At 44.8% G+C, this 24,437-nt stretch overlaps 1 protein-coding gene across 4 annotated transcripts in view; it reads left to right on the top strand.

Moving 5' to 3' along the window:
- Positions 1 to 7,760, top strand: part of KLHDC2 (kelch domain containing 2) — a 1,007,914-nt gene extending 1,000,154 nt beyond the window's left edge. For 3 of the 4 annotated variants that reach the window (XM_069637403.1, XM_069637404.1, XM_069637405.1), the window contains exon 13: positions 6,899 to 7,223. In XM_069637403.1, the coding sequence (XP_069493504.1) occupies positions 6,899 to 7,022 (124 nt within the window). In that variant the 3' untranslated portion in view covers positions 7,023 to 7,223. Of the gene's footprint in view, positions 1 to 6,898 lie in introns of all 4 variants that reach the window. The other variant, XM_069637406.1, reaches the window with a different exon arrangement.
- Positions 7,761 to 24,437: the final 16,677 nt, after the last annotated feature.

Genomic DNA, 24,437 nt, shown 5'->3' on the forward strand with positions numbered 1-24,437 from the left:
TGGCACTTGCCTGGTTGACCTCATTCCTCTCCGATTGTCCTTCCCAGGTTCAACTGGGCCCTTTACTCTCCCCAATCACACTCTCCATCTGCAGCATCCCTCAAGGCTTTAGCTTCTTGTCGTGGCTCTTCACATCGCCACTGTAGCCCATCTGATCTCCTCCTCCTCTCCTCACTTCCAGTGTTATGCAGATGACCCGCAGCTCTCCTTCAAGTTTCCCTCTTCTGCCTCCTCTTCCCTCATCCCTGACTGTCTGACTGCTATTCAGGCTTGCTGTGCTACTAATGATCTCGTCCTTATGTTATGTTACAGAAATTTGTATAGCGCACGTTCACCAAAAGGTATCTTGGCACTAGAGAAAGGAGGGCCATCAGAGCAGTACCGATAATGATAGGTTTTAACAGCCTTTCTAAAGACAAGGTAGTTAGTTGTTCTTTATCTGCAGTCGACGATTGCTCCATAGAGTTGCTGCAGCCACAGAGAAGGCCCGGCTGCCCACCCTAGTCCATTAAAACTTTGGTAAAACTAGACAAGCAGCTGAAGCTGATCAGAGATTAGGGCTTGGAAAGTAGCATGTGAATTTTGTCTGTAGATACTCAACACCATGACCATGAAGAGCCCGATGGACTATAAATAATGCCTTAAATTCGATCCGTTGGGTAACCGGAAGCCAATGGAGAGTGTACAGCACCGGAGTGATATGAGCCATAAGTGGAGCCAGTAGCAAGCCGGGCTGTCAGGTTCTGCAGACGTTGCAGTCGCTGGATCTGGCCCTTAGGTTGAGCCAGTTACAGCGAATTGTAGTAATCTAGCCACCACCACAGGAGGGCGTAATGATGCTGGGATCAAATGAAGAACCTTTCTGAGAACCTTAAGATGGAAATGGCCAGCTTGACAGACTGCTGTAATCTGTTTGTCCATAGTCAGGGTAGCCGAAAGAATAACTCCCAGGTTTTTTACTTTGCTGACAGGAACAGGAAGGGGGTCTAGAGATTTGGGCCAGAAAGAGGACACCCAGAGTGTGGAGTTGGGGGGACAGCCCACCACCATCACCTCAGTCTCCATTTAATTTGAGCCAATTGCAGTTAATCCATTCTCTCATGGCCGCCAGACACTCCCGCAGGCACGACGACACCTCCTCTGGATCGAGATCCAAGCGTATAAGAATCCGGGTCGTCGGCATATGAGTAGCATCTGACTCCGAAGGAGCGGATCAAACACACAAGGGCCCAAATATAGATATTAAATAAAATTGGAGACCGGGAGGAGCCCTGAGGCACTCCACAGCTGAGGTGACAGGGGGCCGATAGAAATGGCGGCATAGAGAAGGTTCTTAATGCCAGTAAGACTGAGATCCTTCTCATTGTCTAATTGAGACCCCTGCTTCCTACTACCCTCTGGCTGCCCTCTATGGGTCCCCTCCCCCCACCCTCTTGTGAGGCAAAAAATGTTGGTGTCATCTTTGACTCCTCTCTCCTTCTATCCTCATATCGCGTACCTTGCCAAGAAGGCCCACTATCAGCTGCACCTCATCAGAGGCATTGTCCCTTTCCCTACTTTCCCCAAAATCACCCAGAAACCTAATGTTTCCAGAGATCTGGTCCTCTTCATCAATCTTTCTTTATCCTCCCTTCGCCCCTTCAACTAATCCAGAATAGGACTGCAAGCCTTATCCTTGGCCTCAAGTCCAGGGACCAGATCTCCCCAGCCCTAAAATCTCTCCTCTGGCTCCCGGTTGCTACTAGGATCAAATTCAAGACCCTTTGCATCATCCACAAGGCTTTCTGGGGCCTGGGACCCTGCTACATCCAACTCTTTCTCCCTAAATACCTCCCTGCTAGAGACATCGAGTCTCTAGCTCCAACTCTCTGAAGATCCAACATTTCGCTAAGCTGAGAGTGGGGGTTAGATCTCTCTCCTCCGCAGGAGCCTCCCTCTGGAATGGTCTCTCTGTCCCTCTCAGGTTTGAGCCGGATCTGCTTAGGTTCCGGAAGCTCCTCGAGACCCTCCTGTTCTTTTCTTCCTTCCCTCTCCCCTGCTAACACCCCTGTCTGCTGCTGTGACTGGCTGCTTGGTTCTCTCTGAGTTCTACAGGGCACCAGGCCCTCCCTTCCAGTCCACGCCCCTCCTCACACTTGGCATGAAGACCCTCATTCTCTGCACCCTATGCAGATTTACCTAGCCCCTGTTGCCCTTCCCTCTCCACCCCACTCCCTGTCACTTGCACTCTCTCCTCTTTACCCTGCACTTCCCTTCCCACCCTAGCACTTCGCATTTATGTAGACTGGTACTTTCCCCACACCCCACCCTCACACTTCTTGTTACTGCACTTGCACAATCCGAATGTCACAAGGCCTAGTAGGACCGTTGTTATCTTTCTCCCTTGTTCCCACCCCTTTTTTTGTCTTGTGGCACCTTGAAACACCATTTGTTGTACAGGGGCCTTATGAATATCCAATAAAAAATAGAAGTCTGAACAAGTGTTGCCAAAGACATCAGACAACTGCAAGTGTATCAAAGTTGAAGAACAATGCAAGTAAAGTACTTTGGAGACCCACTACCAATTCAGCCATCTTACGTGAAGCCATGGCATGATCTTTAACCAGAACTCCACTGATCACGGTCAGACAAGGGCGAGGCATAGGGCAAGGCCATTATGCCTGTTCCTGCCCGCCTCCCCCCCACCCTTCCATAGGGTTTGTCTGTTCATCCCCTGTAATCTGATTCCCAGAGGGACCACTTTGGCAGCGCCTGAAATTTTGGGCCTCCATACTTTGTGTTTTGGTTCGTTTGAAGTAGGTCCAAGGTTGGCGGGTGCAGAAGACACTTTTGGCAGCAGGATTTAGGTACGACTAGTCAGCAGTTCCATGCTCTGTTGTGACAGTTTCTGGGATTAGACAGCTGGATGTCCCTTGCACAAAGAAGAAAAGACCACCACGTGTTTGACTACCTCAGAGAACCGCCAGCACATGATGCATGCCTGAGATCAGCAATGGCCACTTTGAAGAAATGACGGAAGTTGACCCTCATGGCAGAAACAAAGAAGCTGGTCCTGCAAGGCCCCTCTTTGTGATGCAGTGTGTGCAACTGCAGGGGCGGGGGGTGTCTCCTGTTTCAGAAGTTGAGGATCTGGATAGTCCCAATGTTCCGAACTCTGGACAGTGACCAATGCAGCGAGGTAGTACATGAGGAAGCTGGTCAGCCCACAGGATGGTTCCGGAACACCTCTGAATACTTCCATGGGCAGGGTCCTCAAGCAGGGGCCAACACGGATTGTTTCAACAGTCCCATGGGTGGTTGGCTGAAACAATGAGTTCTGGGCCCTCTACAGGTTGTTCCTTTTCATAGGGGTATTGGTTCCAACGACAATCTCATGAATGGCTGTAAAAGTTCTATCCAGGATTCGAGCTGGAATTCCAAGACCACCAATGGTAAGGATCATTTAAACTGGTAGAGGCTGTCCATCTGTTGAGCAACAGACACACTGGCATTGTTGTGGACTGGGATTTAGTTAATAAGGAAAACATCAACAAAGGTTCTGCCAATGAACCATTGGAGCTCTCAATGGGCCCACTGCCTGGATTAACCAATCACTTTGCACTTACTGCAGTGAATAAAATATAGGGACACAGGGAAATCTTAGATACAAATGATACCTCTTCTCAGTCTACTAAGCCAGCTACTCTCCAAGATTGGTCATTTAAAACAAAAGAGCAAATTACTTACCTCTCTGTAATGCTCTTTCTGTTGGATATTCTTCCCACTGATTCCTCATCTATGATAATCCTGTAAAGTTCCATGTGAAAATGTCACCTGGAAAATGTTGCTAGGGAGGCGATTTCTATTTTCTTGACTCCAAAAAATCCTTCCCCCCCAATCACAGTGACCACTAAGCCATGCCCTTTAAACATACTGGGAGCTTTGGAGTGGCTGGGGAATGGCTGACCGTCATGCCCTAAGAGCCCCATAGTCACCACCTTTTCCCTGGGGCATGGCCTTTAGTGGCAAGTCCCTGGGCACTCACTATGGCCATGGCTACTACTAGACCTGTGGCTCCGAGTGTGCAGTTTTTAGCCATTGGGGGGTAGCGGGAGGGGTTATTCCCTGAGGAGAGTGAGGTCGGTCCCAGAGGTGAATAATGTGGCCAAAGACAACTGGTCAGCAGGTCCTGCAAAGTGGGGGTGGACAAAGTTTGTAGCCATTGGGGGGGTCAGGGGGCAGGGTCATTCCCTGAGGAGAGTGAGGTCGGTCCCAGAGGTGAATAATGTGGCAAAAGACAACTGTTCAGCAGGTCCTGCAAAGTGGGGGTGGACCACCTGTACACTAAACAAATCATTTTTTTTTAAATTGTTGCCATATTCCACCCCTTTGGGAATGGGAGGGACTCCCAGAGGCCATGATGTGCCCTGTGAGAAACCAGAATGTGTCTCACCTGCTAGTCCATCGGGATCTGTCATCCAGGTGGCCAGGACAAGGCCATGGCTTTTGGATCCACTTCCTGGGGGTGGACCAATGCAGGAGGATCACCTGGATGAGGGGGACACCGGAGGGTGAGACGCGGTATCCCCTTCCCAATAACACCTAATAATACCTGGGAATTCAACACCCCCCTTCCAGAGACAAACACTTTCTCATGGACAGGTCACCGTGAGCGACACCGGACTAACACCAGAGCCGTATACCTGACATGTCCCAACACAAGGGTCAGGTAGAGTCGGGCAATTAATGATAATTACACACACCTGACTTCCATCACACTTCCCCACACAGGTAAACGGCGGAGCGCGAAAGCACACTTTGAGCAAGGCAAAACAAATGAGGAAACAGCAGTTCCGAGATGGCAGTTTAATACGAGGAGACAGACGTTGAGACCAGAGAGGGTTGCAAGGGGGGGGGAATTGCCTGTGGCCTTTTTCAGAGGTCAGACTGCTACTTTCATGAAGCCTCGAGGATAAGAAACATAATACCCAAAGATAAAGCGGAAGAAAGTTGCAATGTGTGTAGAAGGTACCCAGGGCTTTCCCACATCGACAGCTGAGGTAGGGAGGAGCGATTGCCGCTGGGGTACTGTCCTTGGCTCCGACAAAGCCGATACAATAAAGTCAGCACTTTCAATGAGTCAGGGAGACTGATAGCAGACTGGTCTGTGTTAGAACCAAGATTGCAAGCAGCAACATTGTATGAAGAAACTTGCAAAGAACAAAGCACAAGCCTTGCATGGTGAGCAATGTGAATGTATACAATTGATAATCCATGGAATACCTGAACTATTGTAAACCAAGGCAGATATCATATACAGAATGGTCCGGCGCCACGTGGGTGCCCATTCCAAAGCCTCCTGTACGGTATCCAACAATAGGGAGTACAAATTGTGAACTAGGAAATTGAAGTGCTGCTGCAACGGGTCAAGCCAAACCCTGTGCTGTGCGCATTCGAAAGTCTTCGATAGCTAAAGCAAATTGAAATTGGTCCGAATCCAGCTGAAGGAGACTAATTGTGAGAATGGGATCTGAGCCTTGCTGAGGGGGATCTGGGATGAACAGTGAGTCACCAACATATGTGAATATTTTGTTTCTTTGACACTTCGGGCCCTCTAAATCCAGAGACTTAGTTTACGTAAGAGACTTGCGCATAGAAGGCTCTGATGCTTGTAACAGAACTGTGTCCTTGTGCCGAAGAAGCCCAAGAATGTGCTATGCTCGAGTGAACTACCTTCTCCCGTGCGAAAACGTGGGGGATTAACATCCTGACTTATTTGTTTTTCATGAACATTTCCCCACACTATTTGTAAAATTAGCGGTAAGGATTGGCAATAGTTTTTTAGTATAGTCCCTTTTCATTTTGACAAAGACTCCACTAGGACTTCATTATTATTATTATTTGATGGTCGTAGCTTGCTCCCATCTTAGATTTAGGCTTAGATAGGCGTTTATCACACCCTTGATATGGTTCAATAAACACAATTGAACTGTGGTCACTTGTGTCCGTTTTACTTTGATACCATGCTTTCCTTACAGCCCCCTTTCGAAATGCTGCCAGTACATGCTCTTTAAAGAACTCAGTCTGCGAACAACAGTGGCAGCTGGTCGGAAATGTGCAAACATGTTGAATGTCCACATTTCCAAATTGTTAGATTAGTATAATGAAAATGGGCCTGGGCATCTGGAAGTAATCTTGCAAGATTACCCCTTGTAGCCATATTTTAAAACGCTGGATGGATTTGCACCAGACTTGCAAAAGCACGCTTTGTGAACCAGACTCTCAATCCTCATGAACATTTGCTGCAAAACTGTCAAACTTATCAGGTTGTAGGGGACGGCAAATTTTGTCTGTGAAAGGAATGGTAAATTTACATTTTCAGGGCCCACTATATATTTTCACCTAATCGCATTTCATGAAGATTCATCAAACAGAGCCAAAATATGTTTAAAAGTGCTCTTTTCTGTGGGGACTCCAACCTAACCATAGTATAGTGACAGTCGCTCTTGCATCAGAGGAAAGTGCATATCATTCATCCATGACATTGTTTTATACTAGGTAATTTGAGACATAACTGCTACTAAAAATGTTTGCTTCTCTGCATGGTATCTGATCTTATCCAGCAGTGAGAAGAGGCTGAAGTATGTAATCCAGTGTATACACCAGGAGGTCTGCGACTTGCACGCAGGTTGAGCTGTGACTACCACTTGCCTCCATTACTTTTTAGATGTATTTCAAAACCATTCTCTGTTCTCCTTATGAATGGTATTGCTATCTTCAGGAATCTAGAGAAAGTGGGACAGGGCATACCACAATTCCCATCCTACAGCTGGAAAAACAAAACATAAGAATCTGTATTTTCACAGCATTTGCAAAATTTGGTTTAACAGCTTACTTATGTTCATTTGTCATCTTCTAGGTTGTGCCTTGGAGCAGTCATTTGCTTTAAAGAAATGTTGTCCAGCTCCCTGGAATGCCTACCGAAGCACCTTCTTCACAGTGTGCATCTGCGATCTGCAAGCGCTAACACCTCTGGATCCTAAGGCTTTCATGATCTGCACCTCTAAAAGCTTGCAATCAATGAGGAACTATGTTGCAAGAATGTATTGCATATGTGTGTAACTACATTTGCATAGTTTAACTATTTGCACTGTTTTAGGTAGCAGGTTGCTAGCTCATTTTCATTGCAGATAGAGTGGAGTTACATGTGTGCAATTATGCATTAAATGAATGTATTTAAAACAGTCCACTTTTTTCGTATTCTATACAGGGAATGGTTCGACATGCGTTGTTTTTACAATAGCGATACAAATAATAGAGCATAATGTTAGTGTTAACCCACTCTTAGTGTGTTTGCACTTCCTTCTATCTAGTAAGAAAAATCCATTTGTAATTGTCTCATTTTAAGACTTTTTTTTTTTTTAAGTTCTTTAATTTCACCAACATACCAGTACTGATGTAAATTTAGTACGGAAAAAAAACAAAATGTTCTTTTGAAAGGGTTCTTCTCCTTGCCTCTTTCTGAAGAAAGCCTTCTTTCTTGGCTCTCCAGAATACCAGCATTCACTTATGAGTATCCTAGAATCAACAACTTTTCTAACTTTGATTGGTTTTTTTTCGTTTTTGCTGTCACCAGCCACATTACTCAATGTATTAGTTCAACTTGTTTTCCATTAATCTGCATACAGGTTACAAATATACCCTTTATTAAATGAACTCCAAAACTGCATTGCTTTTTCTCCCCAAAAAGTTATGAGAAATAAAGTTGTTTATTTTTTAAATCAAGACTTTGTTTTTTTTTCTTTTCAGAATGTTTTATTCAGGTAGTTTCCCAATCATTAACTTCCCCGTTCAGTAAACCTCATTTGTTCCGGGTTACTATAAATGTGCCCAAATATTGCTTTCAATACGTTCTTGGTTTTGACATAAAACAATGTAGTCGGTGACCAAATTAATAATTGTTATGCAATTTTTTAAAGCCCTAAGAATGTATGTGTTTTGGAGCGCTGATGTAGAAACGGGGAAATACCCAACCCACGACAGATGTAGCTGAATCACGATCAAAAGGAATTATGAGAAAAGATGACTTTTCAGAAGTTACTTAAACCGCAGAAGGTTAAGTCCAGCCTTGATTTTGCTGGGGTATTCATTGCAGATTTTAGAACGCAGCACCACATATCTGTGTCCTCCTGCACAAATCAGCTCAATTGTAGAAGTGATAAGAAGCCAGGAGTTTGAAAGCGAAGATCATGGTTAGGGGGTTATTTAATCGATCTACTGAACAAATATGAAGGACCAATGCTACAAATATATTTTGTATGCTAGATTAGTGGCACATATGACTCTAAGGATGCCCCAACACTCAGAGATGGTTCAAGGGTTTTTATTGAAAGTTCCAGCTGTGAGCTAGGTCCACCCCTATCCCCCTCTGATCCAGAAGCAGCATTTCCACCCTAACGACCCGACGTCCCCATTCCCTTGGCTTGTCTATACAGAATATTGACCCCACCCCCTGTCTAATTTCTAGTGTAGCCAGTAGGAACTACCTAATGGCAGTGGTCTTTACTATCTATACTATACCAGTGCAGCGATCGTCACATGCCCTCGTCTGCTTCCCTTGATAGAGGGTATTGTCTTACCCTTGGTAAGATAGCCCTTGGTTTGAGTTTTATCTTGACCACCCCTATCCCTTTTAGCAAACCCATGTCATAGGGACTGTTGGTCCATAAGACATTGGGTACCCGCCCTAAATCTTCCTCGAGAAATGGTGGTGACAGTATTTGCACCACAGCCATTCCCTTGCGGCACTTCTCTGTAACTTATTTCCACCCAAGGTGTGAGACCTATGTTAAATACCGCCTCACTGTCTGATCTATCATCCTGAAATAGCACATCATCTGTCACATCAGTCAACCTATATCCCTTCCCTACTGCAATTATAGTTCTCAGTGATCGTCCTGTATCGTCAGTCCATCCCGTGCAGTACTGTCCTCTCGTCTCTCACTATAACTGCCTTGAGGTCTATTGGGATCGCTTTTCCTTTTTTCTCATCTAAAGGCACCTCTGGTCTAAATGGGAATTCTTTGGGTATGCCTAACAGCTTACCCTGTATCCCTGGAAGCCATGGGATTAATGGTTCTATCCATATGAAAACAACTCAATGTCTACTGGCACCCCCTCTGTACCGTTAGGCAGCGATAAGCCTGGATGAGTGCCCTCACATTCATGTAATGAATCCCTGGCGTTGAGCGCACTATGCCTTAGTCTGTGAATGAAATGATCATGTTGAGTCGGCTCATCATGTCTCTACCCATTATATTCACTGGTGTCTGTCGGCAATAGAAGAGTGGCATGGTCAAGTTGTGTTCTCCCACACAAAGTGTCAATTCGTCAGTAAAAGGCTCCAAATCCATGGCACCAGAGAATCCCTGCTCATTCATGGCAACGCCTGACATTGGGTATCTCCCCTCCCTTATACAGGACCTGGTCACCCCCAGATCTACAAGAAAGGAGAAAGTCTTGTCACTTATAGTCCACCCCTATACGTGGTTCCTCAGCCGGATTGGGTGTAAGTGATGGGATTGAACACATCAGGTCTGTATGTGGGCTGTCCTATTGTGGGTATAGTGACATTCCTGTCCCTGTGAATGGGTTGCCCCCTACAACGGTCCCCCTCCCAGTTTTCTTACGGGAGCTGTCGTCATGAAGCCCGCATGTGTCATGGTTACAACGTTTTGTTGGAACGGTGCCTGCTGTGTTGGTTGTGGGTGCTGCATAGGTCCCTGGGCCTGTGGAACATGCATCATAGGCTGGTATTGCTGCATCTGCATGACTTGGTCATGTGCCTCTGGTGATGCGTGCATTTGCGCCTGCGTGTGATTCTGGGCATAATAGTCAGTCTGATCTGTCTCAAAGGAATGGTTCGGTCAAAAAATGTTATTGCCCCTATGGGTCGGCCATGTGTTTTTAAGCCTAAGTCGCTCAATTAAAAAAAAAATTCCTATGGCCCTTACCCAAGTTTTCGTCCATTAAACGCACGTGAAAACAGGCATCATGGAGCTGCCATTTTGTGATAATCCTATCACTTGCCCCATCGCCCTGGCTTACCTGCTTTTGCAGCACTAAATCATATCCCCCGCCCCTGAGCCTGACATTATCAAAACATTCATATTCCCCGCCTCTCTCCGTGACGTTTCTGTGCTGCGTAGGCAAACGCGCCCAGTCGTCTTCTACGCGACTTCACACAGAACCCGGAAACCAACACAGATCAACTCACAACACAGCGCGCCACAATTCGGAATATGAACCTGTACTTTAAAATCAAACAGCAACACGGTACATTTGGTAAAGTACATTTATTTGACATTAAATGTTTATAGAATATTCAGCAATTGCCATATGAACTCCGAAAGCCATTTATTTTCTTTGATCTCTAGCCACAAATCCGTAAAAGTTTATCGTGAGTCACGCGCTGTTCCTTTATGGTACACAGGGTGTTGGTTTTCGTTAAAAGAAGCACTTTTGTTGCACGTTAAACCGCAAGGCTGTTCCATCAAGTAGGCACTAGGACAGCGTAAAGGTTGATATGTTGCTTCTAGCCGCTAGTACCGCGTAAGGGCATATGGGCCCTTGGCGATCGTCCCATAAAATCACCAGAATTGTGCAGTTGTTTACATTAAGCTGCAGCTGGCGGTTAAAAAAACCATCTGCCGGTGTCTGAAACTGGTGGCAGTAGCAAAAGGGAAGGATATACCTGTTTTGAAAACATAAAATGTATAATTAGTCTCGCCAGCCGATCTTTATTAATATTATTCATTTTATTTATTACGGCCGAGCTGAAACTATTTGCTTTCAAGGATAGTGCAATGGAGTATGTTCGGCTCTAAAATCAATGCGAAAAGTAACAAAATAAATCGAGGTTAGTACACAATGAGAAACGACTTTTTGTCTACATGCGTGTGGTATGTGGACCTGCATGCCCATGTGCCCGCTACAAGGACGATCCCACAAACGTTTTCCAAGCTCTTCATTCATTAATTTATTCATGCATCCATTCATTAATTCTTCATTCCGGTATAAAAGCGTCTAAAGAGTTACTTACATTATATTTGCAATTTCCATTGTGTCTCTGCGTAATGCACTCCATAAATCCCACTGTGCTCTTGACAACGATTTTTCGTATACTGAACTAACATGAAACTCGGTCTAGTTTCAGAATTTTCTGCCTTATCGTCTCTTGCGTTATTGCACCCCCACCCCTCCCCTTCAAATGAAGTTCTTTCGGCATGGTCCCTGTCTCTCAAGGTCAAAAAACAATAGAACCTTATACTGCCGGTGCGAGTTGTGGGCCTCTTCAGGGTGCGAGCTGAAAATCAAAGCCGCTGACCTTCACTAGTAGTAAAGCCATCTGTGAGAACCTGAAGTTTCAAATCCATCTATGTACTGCGCCTCAATGTGCAAATGCGAACTGGCTTCTCTCCCATCTGCAACGGCTCGCTTGGCGCGTTCTAAGGCCCCCCAATTTTGTCCTCGTTGTCTGCGAGCTTTGAAGCCCCAAAGAACCATAACTATTGAGACTTCATTTTTTGGGGAAGGTCAGAGAAAGTATAAAGTACCCGAGGAGTTGAGTTGAAAGTGTGATTTATTGGTTGGTTGTTTTATTATTTGCAATACGCAAGCCTCCCCTCGGTTAACAGTGCCTAGCATTTAGAAGAGATTGCGAAAATTAGTTACATCAACAAAAATATATACTTACACATATAGACAAGGTCAGCAATATGAGGTGAATAGAGAGAGAATTCAAAGATGACACCCAGGTTGTTCGGCACCCAGGATGGTGAAGGTAGGGGTTAGGGTTAGCATACTTTGTATGCACACTGTACAATAACATTTATTTACAAAAAGACAATCGTATTACAATTATTTAAACTGGGATTTGTACTTCACAACCAGCTCTCCTTTGGGTAGACATGGCACAGTGGCAATGTTGGGTGGCAATGGATCAGTGCTCTGCACAGAAACGTTCAAAATTCCTTATCTGTGCTTCTCTAATACAGCAAAAATAAGGCTTTTGACAAAGTTGAACTCAATTTCCTCATAGACTGGTTTGATCACCCATTGCTTGCTTCTTTTTGAAAAGGCCTTAGTGTAGCGAGGCATCCTTACATTACCCGTAGTCCTAGATTGTTCACGGCCGAGATTCTCGTTATGGGCCAAGACCACTAGTAGAGTCCTATGTTTCATGCCATGTATGCTGAAATGCAAGCGCTTTGGCCTGTACTTTAGGCACATATTGTGGAACACCTCCAAACCTCCTTTGTAACAGAATTCTGTCAGTCCCCTCAAATCTCTTGATAGTTTTATCGAAAACAATCTTCTCAATGGCTTTGTGTGTCGGTGAAGATGGATTCAACCACTTCTTCTTCCGTGCCTCCACTGGGGACAAAGGGCCATGTTCACATTGGTGGAAATGTAGGTTTTCTGACCAGCGGTGCACGTTGGTACAGTGGTGCATCAGTGACCGCCATTTTTCAAGTAGTATTTCCACTGACCCTTCACAAGTTTTGGAGCTCCACCAAAGATGGTTGCTGATAGACTGGGACCACTCTGAAATACTTTCCTAACCTTTTTTTGTCCCTGCAGCCGAGATTTTCTTATTGATTGATTTAGCAAGATGCCATACGTCAAATTGATGTTTAATATGTGGGAACTGCTCTCTCATTGTCTTGGCAATTGAAACGTGTCTGTCCGTGGCTATGAGGTCGATGTGCATTCCCCTCGATTGCTGATATTCCACTGATTTTATAAATCCTAGTTTCTCCATGGCCACTGAGGATGTACATTGTGTTACCTGCACGACCACCAAACTCACAATTTTCTTACTATCCATGTCCTGAAAGTGGTAGGTGCAGTAATTGGCAGAAAATCCAGGGCTGTCGCACTGTCCATCGCCGGCTAGCCTGAATCGTTTGCCTTCGAATGTACTTGCTAGAGACAATTGTTCAATTTTCCAAGCATCACTAATGGCCGGAAACAGATAATCACATTGGTATTTGTAGTACTGCGTTTTTGAAATGAAATGGAGTCCCACAAACTGAAAGAACGACTCTTTCTAAAACTGGAGCCACTAAAAAGTAATGCAGCTGCACACAGTAGATTGCCTGCTGGCAGTTTCCCCAGCATCGGTTGTGCAGACCATGAGAACGTATGATTTAATCTACAGGCGGCATGTATTATGACGTTACTGCCTTGTTTTTGACGAGACACATGAATCAATGGCTTCCCACATACTTTCCCGCTGACGGAATGCCCACATTTCAGCATACTTATAATATCCATCAAACAACTGTCGAATACTATGTATTTGCCCTCTTTCATTAGACTGTCATCCTGTGTCAAAGTTGTTTCGGCCTGTGACGTTGAGGACATATCACCACATTTGAAAGAAATATCGCTGCTATCAAGTTCTGATGCGTCGGTGAATGCTGCTGCTGGTTCATTCTCTGTCATTTCAACATCTGCTACTTCAACATTGATGGGAGAACACAACAATGTCGACAGCTTTTTTGGTGCCAATTTTTTGGCGGGTGTAGATTGTGTGAATTGATCTGCGACTACTTCAGAGCTATCTTCAATACATCCAGTATCATGTTGTTGCGGTGGTGCGGTCGTACTGTAGCAATGGTCCAATACAATTTTGGTGGATTCTCCGGACACATTCATTTCATTTTCTGTACATTGGATATGAGCATCCCGAGTCTCAACACGCCGCGTCTGAATTAATAGTTCCTCCATAGCCTCCGTAGTGTAAATGGTCTGGCAAGCAACATCTCTCATTCGCTTCACTGTCTGTGTATGTATAGTTCGTAGACCCACGGGTAACTAGAGGACAGATTGGAAAAGGGATGTTTAGTTTAAACACAAGATAAAGTATAGTGCAATTACTGGAAAAAAACATAAAATAGTCCCAGCACAAAAACATTTCTAAAGTTATGAACTGTTTGTAACTAACCTTATTTGTGTTTCTTTTCTTTGCAACTTTTTTGACTCAACCTTCAACATCTGCACGCTGTTGCTCTGATTCGTATCCGCATGTCTCCCCTTCCTCTTGCGCTGCAACGACTATATTTTCTGTATCCGCATAGACAGCACGGAATGAGGCTCCATCGACTCCCTGAAACATAGTATTTTCATTACTGTGTATCAAAATATTGTTAGCATAAAACACACGTGAGGACGAACACACATGTACATCGCAATAGCCAAACACGATTTAAACATTGTGTGGAACAATCAAACGACAAGTATTCGAGCTCTGATGACCTAGTTCGATGGAGCTGTCAGTATCCATACCTCTGGCTCTGCATGGACTGCCACAAATGATTGTATTGAAGAGGAGGCATCAGCAACTCCCTGAAACACAGTATTTGCGTTAGTATGGTTTTCAATATTGTAAACATAACACACACTTGGGGTCGACGGCACAGGTACATATAAAGAGATAACCACAAATGTTGCATTGTCTAAAAGAATCAAGGAATATTTAAATATGATCAGATTTAATCGACTTATTTCTCCGATTTCTTTACATCTGCATCGTCTAAATGGGATCTTATAATTGTAGTGGAAGCTCCATCGTCTCCCTGAAACACAGTACTTGCGTTAATAGGGAAGAAAGTATAGCAAATGGAATCACGTTATATGATCACGCTCGATGGAGCTGTCAGTATCCATACCTCGTGCTGCTGAAGAATATCTAGGGCTGTTGTCAATGTGGTGCGCACTTCCGAAAGCTGTTGAGCCGATTCGTATCCGCATGGTCCCGCTTCCAAGGAATTACTTTGTGTGTGGGTTGACGCTTCAACAACTGCCTGAAACATAGTATTTGCATTAGTAAGGATTACAATATTGAAAACACAACACACACTTGGGGTCAACCGCACAGGTACATATCAATGGCTAACCACGAATGAAACATGGTGTAGAACAATCAAACGACAAGTGTTCCAGTCCTGATGATCACGGTCGATGGAGCTGTCAGTATCCATACCTCGTGCTGCTGAAGAACATCTAGGGCTGTTGTCAATGTGGTGGATGCTTCAGCATCTCCCTGAAAGACAATACTTGCATTAGTATGGATAACACTAATTATAACTGAAAACAAATACCAGGGGACGACAACTAAGGTGTATATCAATTGGAAAGCACTAACCAAACAATTGGTAAAATAATCACACGATACATAAAAACTATTACTTGACATGCATAAAACAAGTCTGTAGCGGAATAGCCAAGTATGATTACCTGATACGCGCTAGAAGTGGTTGATAACTGCGAGCACGTCACAGAAGTAGAATGTTCTTGCTTCAGATTCAAGGGATAGTCAAGAAGTTGCAAAGGTAAATTATTGTTTGATAATGAAATGCCAATATTTAAAATTGCCATTTAAGGAGACAGAATACTTGAGTAATGCGCAATATAGGCACAGTTCCCTGTGCCCATATATAGATTTTGTTTGTGGGTTATGAAATCTAAAAATAATATATTGATAAATGCCATTATTCAAAAAGCTATACACTCATATCAATGTCGAAAGTATTACAAATTGGAAACAACACCTAAAATATCAATTAATGCATTCGGCTACCTACACACTACCGCAAGGCCTAAAGCTAAAAACGGACACTTGACTCACCAGTGGCGGAATGTGGACGAATAGAGTCGGAATAGCGTTTGCGAGCAATTTTCGTGTCGATCGCCGTTTATTCTTCTTTGTTACCCAAGATGTGGTGTACATGTTCGAGGGAAAGTGCCGGCTGCAGATGCGGTGTCAATCACCCCTCTTGTCCTCAAAGACTTGTTGGACTCTACTTTCCAGCTCATCCAGTGGATATCCGCAATGTCTGACCCATTCTCTTATTCGATCAACAGTTTTCAGGAATACATGCATTGTAGTGTCTTCAGATTTAGCATGGATCTTCGAAGGGCAACCGCTAATCGAACAGGCAGGCATTGTTGAAAATTCTGAAAAGTGAATATCAAGATTATTATAAAACCTTGATAAATAAAAATGCCATAAAAAAGTAAATGAACCATACCATGCTCAATGCAAGGTTTGTTTTGGTCGCTGGAACTATACCAGTTCATCATGTGCGGGTTAGTATTTGCATAAGTTACAGAAATATTTTAAATTATGCGACTAAACTCTGAACACGTGACTCGTCCCTTGAATGTTCTGTCTTGCACAAAAAGGAAACCTGCTTACATTATAGACTGGACCCCCGAAGGATGCAATTCGATGACAATTGACACAGATGAAAATAAATAGATCTATTGATAGCATAACATTTGAAACTCAAGTCAATAGCAATGAGACCAATGACCATAGCTCTATTGGGTACTGTAATCGCAAATAGATAGAAATGTAAAAATGACCGAAATATGACTAGGATACATGGCCTTACCTTGACCAACGAACAGTTGGATTCAGCAGGCCGAGCAGTATGTTGCAGGAGAACATGTAGATGGCCACAGGTAGCACACTGACGAGTTTGCTCGAAGCGGTCACAGATAGCACGACGACAAGCAGATTAGCATAGATCTCAGTGCTTCTCAGGTAGAAGGTTCAGGAGTTGACTTGCAAAGCACAAAGATGTTCTCCTGAGACATATCAAGTGGTTTATAAAGTATTAGAAACGGGTGTGTTTGTGAATGAATTATGTGGATTGCAGGGGGGCGGCCTGCCTCAGGGGAAGCCTGCCTGGAGACACGGGGTCTGAGGAGGCCATGTGAGTGATGGCCCCTGGGCATGGGATACCTTTTGAAGTGTACTTCAAGATACTTACTGCCATTCTGACCCTGTGTCCCTGCAAGGTATTCTCTTCATGTGCCAGACCACGCCATGATGCCCACCTAGCAGATCCCCAACTAACGGTCAGTTCTGCGCTTGCTGAGTAACCACCCTCTCTCCGCTCATCAACATCGCCCCTTCCATTGTATATTTAGACAATTTCTTCTGTACTAACTTTGCTTTCTCCTGCTTTCTCTCACGCTTCTTGTGTGCATTCTCTTGCATTAGTCTACAGTAGTTGACTATGGATAGCTGAATGTCTGACCACGTTTTGGCCACCATTCCTACCAACTTCTTAGCTGCTGTTGCACCTCATCTGGTAGCCCTTGGAACAGGATGTGGTAAAATAATCCCACTGTTTTGTCCTATGTTCCCTCGTCTCAAGGCGCCATTTCTCCTGAATCTGTTGAATGTGTTAGAGTGGGTCTTCGTCGTCATGCATTTTGCATGCCATGATCTCACTTATGTCTGACATGTCTGGGTACTGTACACTTGGAGCATGCCACACAGCCACTCAGCAGTTATTAAACGGCACACCATTGTGTGCTGTGTTCTGTGCAGTCTCTCCAGGGTACCCTGCTCTCCTCCACACATCATCAGCTACCTCTCCAAGAATAGCTGAGAGAAAACTCTTCATGTCCCCTACCACCAATGTCGTCTCTGCTGTCGGCCTTCTCATAAATCCACTCCCCAGCCCCAGCAGTTAGCGAAGGCAGCTTGATTCTGAAATTATCCTTCTCCATCTGTTGCCACGGTATATACTGAGGTCGCCCCACCCTTTTCCAGTAATGGGAACTGTGTCATTGTCGCCCCTCCTTAGTGGTGGTGAACGCCCTTGCTGTTTCCGTCTTTGTCCATCCTGGCCGGGCCCTGAGCCTCTACGTATACAGAGTAATATTCCGTGCATCTCCCGATCCGCCCTCAGAGTACAGTAACTGTCCTGAGATGTCTCCCTCTCTTCTACCCATGCTTTCTTTGCCTCCCCACACTGTCTCTCTGTCTGGACTCACTCCACTAGAGTGTCGAGAATATTGTCTCTTTTACTCATTTCCCAATTAATCTCTGTCAAACCCTATTGTCCCCAGGCTATCATCACTGTCCCTTTCTGTCCTCATCAAAACTAAGCCTTTTTAAGGTTATGTCTTCCTGCCATTTGCCCCATGTTGGGTCTGTAACATCGAGCACCCTCCTCACAGAGGGTTCGGCACTGCTGCCCATCCCTGTGCCCCCGCACTATTTCCCTGCTTCGGTAGAGATCCTCCCCCCTTCTGTGTGCATCTTCCCCCTTTTGATCACCTAAACGTGGCCAACCCATCTTAACTTTGGTCATTCTCGAAATGGGCCTTTCTCTACTGTCTTCTCTTTCTCGCTCTGTCCTGCACTCTTCCTTTTCCGTGTGTCAGCGTTCCTTAACGAGCTGCTCGACTTCCTTCTCTCCTTCTTTGTCTGCAGTTGCCTTTCCTGATCTTTTTCAGCTTTCTGTTTTGCTATGTCCTCTAACTGTCTTCTTTTCTCCTTCTCCTCCGCTACTGCTCACTCCTTTTCCTTTCACAACCTTTCACTTTCCTCCTTCTCTTCCCTTTTCCTTCGTTCTACTTCCTCCATTATCTCCACCCATTCTTTAGCATCTTACTCTGTCTCCTTACCACTGAACCTCCTTACCACTGGACTTTTCCTTCTCTTCGGCCCTGTCCCACTTACTGTTTTCCTGTCTAGTTTGAGCATTATTTGTCTGCCTACCCATTTATTTGGTAGTACCGGGTCTTGACCTTCCTTAAGTCCTGTGTTCCCCAAGTCGTTTTCGTTTAGCTTTGCTTGCATGCTACGCTTGCTGCTGCTGTCTTGCGCTGCGTTACTTGCTTCTCTTGCGCTGTCAGTTGCGCCCTTGCCACTATACACTGGAGGTGCAAAAGTGGGATTGGTGTGTCCCGCTGCTGCTTTTAATTCTTTCAAGTGGTAAAATCCTTGATGCTCTGTTGCAGTGTCTACGTCTGCTGTTTGAGGAGGGGGAGCCGAGGGCTGTTCGTCCCCCGTCTCCGTTTGGCTCAGCATCCAATGCTGCCGAACCGCGTCCCCATCCTGGAACATTTTCCAAGGTTCAAAGATGGCCAATTGTCTACTCTGTTTATCTCCTTTATAAGTTGTCTGCAAATAAGTGATGGTGCAGTTGTTACTGCACGCATTTGGAAAAGCTGCCGTCTTTGGCTTTGCCAGTTTGCCTTCTGTATCGTAAGTCCATTCCATGCTATACTTGCGTATTTTATCTTGATATCACCGGAGGGACTTGCACAGATGTTGAAGAGGGGTTGTATACTAATTTACCTTTTCACAATTGACCTCGGGAGAATTGACCTAATTTAAAAGGTCAATTAGGACATATATGCAGGGGGAAACTCCCCGCAATCCCCCATCCAATCCCCTTATATTATTTTTTATCCAAAACCAACCCAATACATATATAAAATAACTAAAATAATATAAAGGTCAATTGTGCAGAAGGACAATTAGGACCACTATAATTAGGTCAATTGTGCAAAAGGTCAATTGTAAAAGGTCAATCAGGGTAATACCTGAAGAAGTGTGTCCCTCATCTCATTACCCTTGTGCGACAATTTATCAAAACATACTATCAATTAATACACTATAACAAGATTTTCTCAGTAGCCTCTATGGCTCACCATCAAATACAGGCGTGCTCCACGCAGCGCCCCTCACTCAGCGTTCTCCGCCCCCAACGCTTAAATGGTAATTCCACTCTTGAGCTTCCCAAGCTCCACCCAAGTGGTACAACACTGCTTTTGTGTACCAATCGGCCACCTGCCCACCACGTTTTGTTCCGTTCTGTATTTTTCAAGTCCTATGAAGTAGCTTCACCAGTGAAGTCACCACTACCGTAGAAAAGTGAACTGACAAAAGAAATCCAATCTTCCCACAACGTGTCCGCCCCTGAATTGTCCCAAGAACCTTCCTGTTTTTTTCCTAACCGGGATTCCCAAAAATCATGTGATCCTGTACCTATAGCGTCGCCTTATAGATAAAACGTCTCTGTGAGAGTTAATCAGAAATCACCTTCCATGATATAAGGTAGCCTCTTCTGCTAACCAATATACCCAGGTATACCATTAAGTAATCATGCATGAAATAAGCTATCTGCCTAATTCCACAGGAAACCCAATATAAGTTGGCCGCCTAACCAACGGGTATCCTTATGTTAGATAAACACTTCAACAACAACACCACCACCATGCAGACCTTCCCTTCCACCTTTGCCATAGAGCTGACTGTATACTTACACTTTGTGATCCGCTGAGGTCTCTCAGGCACTGACTCTCCCCCAACCTTCCACTCTGCTGTCTGGTAGGCATTCCACGGGAAGCGGGCAAGAATTTCCCTCCAAAGGCAGCTCCTGACGACCTTTACTTTTTCCATGCATGGAGCTTTAGACCTCATTTACCGCAGGTTTCCACAAAGTCCTTCTGGCATGCAAAGGGACGAGACTGTCTATTCGCCAGGAAAACCTAGTGAACCGTCCTCTGCTACCACTTTGTTAAAAGTGGGCAGAGGTTTCTATCCTTCACCCCGATTAGCAGCAGAGAACACTTGTGCCCATCAAAACCTATCCCGCCGCAAGAACGGAAGACTCCGCCATGGGGCAAAGTTACTGTCTTTTATTAGCAATCAAAATAGACCGGGATCACTCCGGAAAAATAACTATGCTCCAGATCTCTTGACTTTTGAGCCTGTGTCGCTTGGTTTTGTACAGTTGTGAACAAACTCAGGTTTAATCCCACAAAACTATCAGCTGATTACATTGGTCAGTTTGAGCCGGTTACATATAAAGAATCTATAAGTAAGTCCTATGATTGCATAACCATGTCTAGGAGCCCCTCCTGCGATGACCCTTACTAATACCGGTCTACAATGTTGCAGGGAGACCATTGGCCCTTGTAAAAAAAAATGACTCCCTCCCATGAAAGTCGAATCTGGATTGGTCAGAGGGTGGCCTCCCATCCCTGGGACCCTGCACAGTTACCAGACTGAGTGTACCTTGTCAAGGCAATGGGAATGAACATATAGGTGCAAAGTGTTCCCTAATGTTGCCATTCTCTGATCACCTAGGCCTGTGAGAGTGCATTTGGTTGAACATCCAGCTGCAAACACTTGTAGCTTCTTCTCCCTTGGTTCGACGGGAACAGCTCTCCTTGTCTGCCTTGGTTGAATGGGAATTGTCTCGTTGAGCTGGGTCACGTGTGTTGAGACCACAAAATGAAGCCTTCTCGCATGTAATTATGAGGATTTTAGTCTTAGTTCAGTCTTTCTGTAGGTGGCTGATTGTCTTGGTAACTGGAACTTTTCCGTCTTCACTTGTCTTTGGCTGAGTGCCTTGGTTCTGCTCGCCTTTAGCTGCAGCGATCGGGTCAGCCTTTCCATGTGCTCGAACCCTGTCTCCTCTTTTCCATCCCTTTCAGTGACCTATAGCTTCCATATCCCTCGTCGTGGCTTCTCCATGTTAATAGAAGTCAAGCATATGCCAGCTAAATAGATGAACTCCTTGTATCTTGTGGTGTCAGCTTTAGCAAAAGATATGAACACAATGATATGTATTTGTCCTCTTACCTTCATGGGTCAAAAGTATGTGCTTAGTTTCTCTATGCAATAAACTAGTGCATGTTTGTGTAACTTCAAGAATGGATGCATATTTTTGTTTGTTTTTGTTTATTTTATTTATAAAGCGCTGCAGACCAGGGAGTAAAAGGGCACTTAAAGATAGGTTACAAGGCATAGTAAATAAAAATTACAATGATACATTTGTAAAGTAATGTACAGTATATACAGTCAGAGGTAATTAGACATACAGTTGCAGCATTTATGCATGAGCAGAATATACCGTTTTTGATGAGCTAAGTCAAACTAAGGTTGGTTTTTATTCGGTAACCATCCAATGGCAAGTTTCCTAAATAGTTGGAAGGATTTGGTCAGTTTGATGTTCGGAGGCAAGGTGTTACAGAGTTGAGAGGTGTGGACCGTGAAATTCGAGCCGCCGGCTTTTTTAGAGGTGAATCTAGGCACTGCGAGGCATAGAGTGTTGGAGGAGCTGGTAATTCTGGTGGCTGGCTTCATGGTGAATTTACTCGTGAGGTAGGTAGGGGCTAGGTGGTTTAAGGCTTTGTAGGTAAGGCACAGGGTTTTTAAGTCAATTTTTTTTTGAATGGAGAGCCATTTACATGAGATTCTAGTGGCAGAGATGTGCTCACGCCTAGAGGTGTTTAGTGCTGCACGTAGCGCATTATTTTGGAGAACCTGTAGTTTATTGATGATAGATTGGTTGGCACCTAGGTAAAGGCTGTTACAATAGTCTAACTTGGATTGTACAAGAGCCCTGGCCAGCGTAAGGCAGCTGCTGGTGGATAAGAAAGGTCTGCAAGCTCTAATTAGTTTCCCGGTGTAGGCGGTGGCTGAAGCGGTCATGTTTACTTGTTTCGTGAGGTTGGTATTGGGGTCAAGATAAAAACCAAGGGTTTTCACATTTTTAGCGATGGGGATAGTGTTGCCATCCATTGATAATGATGTTTGTGTGGTCCGGGCTAAGTTTCTGTAAATTATTAATTGATCCGACAAGGAGAAGTTCGGTCTTCTCATTCAAGCAGTGGCCATGAGTGGCCATCCATGCCTGAAGGATGGAGAAGATTTCGTTGGTCCTAGTGACGTCAACACTGTAGTTACCAGGGATGGTGAGGGGTAGCTGGGTGTCATCTGCATAGTTGGTGTAGGTGACACCCAGATGGTCCAGTTTATCAAAGAGATGCTTTGTAAAGATGTTGTAAAGGGTGGGGGAGACGCAGGATCCTTGTGGGACGCCGCAGGTGATTGGGATGGGGTCTGCTGCCGCCACGAATAAAAAATCCCTCATGGTTCTGTTGGCCAAGAAGGACTGTATCCACGTGACAGCAGAGGGGGAGAAATGGGCAGCGGAAGAGAGGTGGTTGCAGAGTATTTTATGGTCGACCAGGTCGAAGGCTGCTGAGAGGTCTAGGAGGAGTCGGATGGCAGCCTTGCCTTTGTCTTTTATGTCATGAATCTGACTTTTGAGGCCAACAAGGGCGTTTGCTGTTCCATGTTGAGGTCGAAAGCCAGATTGACGCAATCCTAGCAGTTGGTTGGTCTCTAAGTAGTCCTGAATTTGCAAGTAAGCATCTCTATCAAGGATTTTTAGAAAGAATGGAACTGTAGTGATGGGCCTGTAATTAGTGGGAATGGCTGGGTCTAGAGATTGTTTTTTAGAAGGGGGAGAACCCATGATTGTTTGAAGTTATTGGGTACAGAGTTGGTGGAGAAGGATAGGTTGATTAGCTTGGCGATGAAGGAGGATAGGTCTCTTGCTGCATCTTTGATGATCTGGGCGGGGCAGCTGTCTCCTTCGCAATTTGATGGTTTGAGGGATGTCCTACTTTTTTGGACTTCTGGTATGGTTACCTTTTTGAAAGTGAAACCAATGGTGGTATTAGAGGTGTTGGGTATGCTCGGGGTGGAGGGGTCACTGTTAGAAAGTTGGAGTCTCTTGGCTTCAATTTTCGTTTGGAGGCCAGTAATTTTGTTGGCAAGTGCATTTTGGATGCTTGTGCACCAAGGTTTGTCTTTCACAGACATATCCGTTGGAGGGTTAGGATTTTCTAGCTCCTTTAGGATAGTGAAGAGTTCTTTAGTACGTGAGGCAGCGTTGTTTATTCTGACATTGTAGGCTTCCTTCTTGCTGCAGATTATCTCCTTATTGTAAAGGGAGGAAATGGTCATGAGATTGGATTTATTTTCAGCTGATGGAGTTATTTTCCATAAGGATTCCATCTTGGCTTTTTTATTTCTAAGTAATTTGAGTTCAGGTGTGTACCAAGAGTTCAGATGAGCTCTAAGTTTGCCTTTGCGTTGCTTTAGTGGGGCAACGGTGTCAATGGCTTTAGTCATGGCGTCATTGTAGGAACTGACTAGTAGGTTGAGGTCAGTGGTAGCAGGAAGCATATTTAGGATGGGGAGAACCAGTGGTGTAAGGGTTTCCACAGTAATGTTGCGCTTGTTTCTGGTCAGACATGCTGGTGCGAGGGGGCACTGTTTGGGGTTCTGGTTGTTAATGCTAATGTCAAATGATATGAGGAGATGGTCAGTCCATAGGAGAGGTTGGGGGGCTTTGCAGGTGATGTTGCAATTGTGGGCAGCGAGCCAGTCGATGGTTCTGCCTTTCTGATGGGTGGGTAAAGTAATGAGTTGACTGAAATCGTGTTCAGAAAGGGCATTAGCAGGGGAGGACGCATGAGTGTCATTGGGGTCGTTGTACCCCAGGTTGAAGTCCCCTAGGATGATGTTTTGTGAGTGAGGCTTGGAGTTCTCGGCTATGAGAGAGGTGATGTCTTCCTCAAAGGTACCTTTGGGACCTGGGGGTCTATATATTAGTTCCAAAGTGATAGTACTCTTAGGGGTAGTTTGTATTTTAATGGTGAGGTGCTCGCCTTGATTTTAGTGGAAGGAAGGTAACAGATCTAATGTCGAGTGAGGATTTAAATATAATAGCTACACCTCCTCCACGAGCATTAGGTCTGTCGGCCCTGAGGATAGTGTA

This window comes from Ambystoma mexicanum, chromosome 14, assembly GCF_040938575.1.
Source record: "Ambystoma mexicanum isolate Mex_15411 chromosome 14, UKY_AmexF1_1, whole genome shotgun sequence".
NCBI lineage: Eukaryota > Metazoa > Chordata > Amphibia > Caudata > Ambystomatidae > Ambystoma > Ambystoma mexicanum.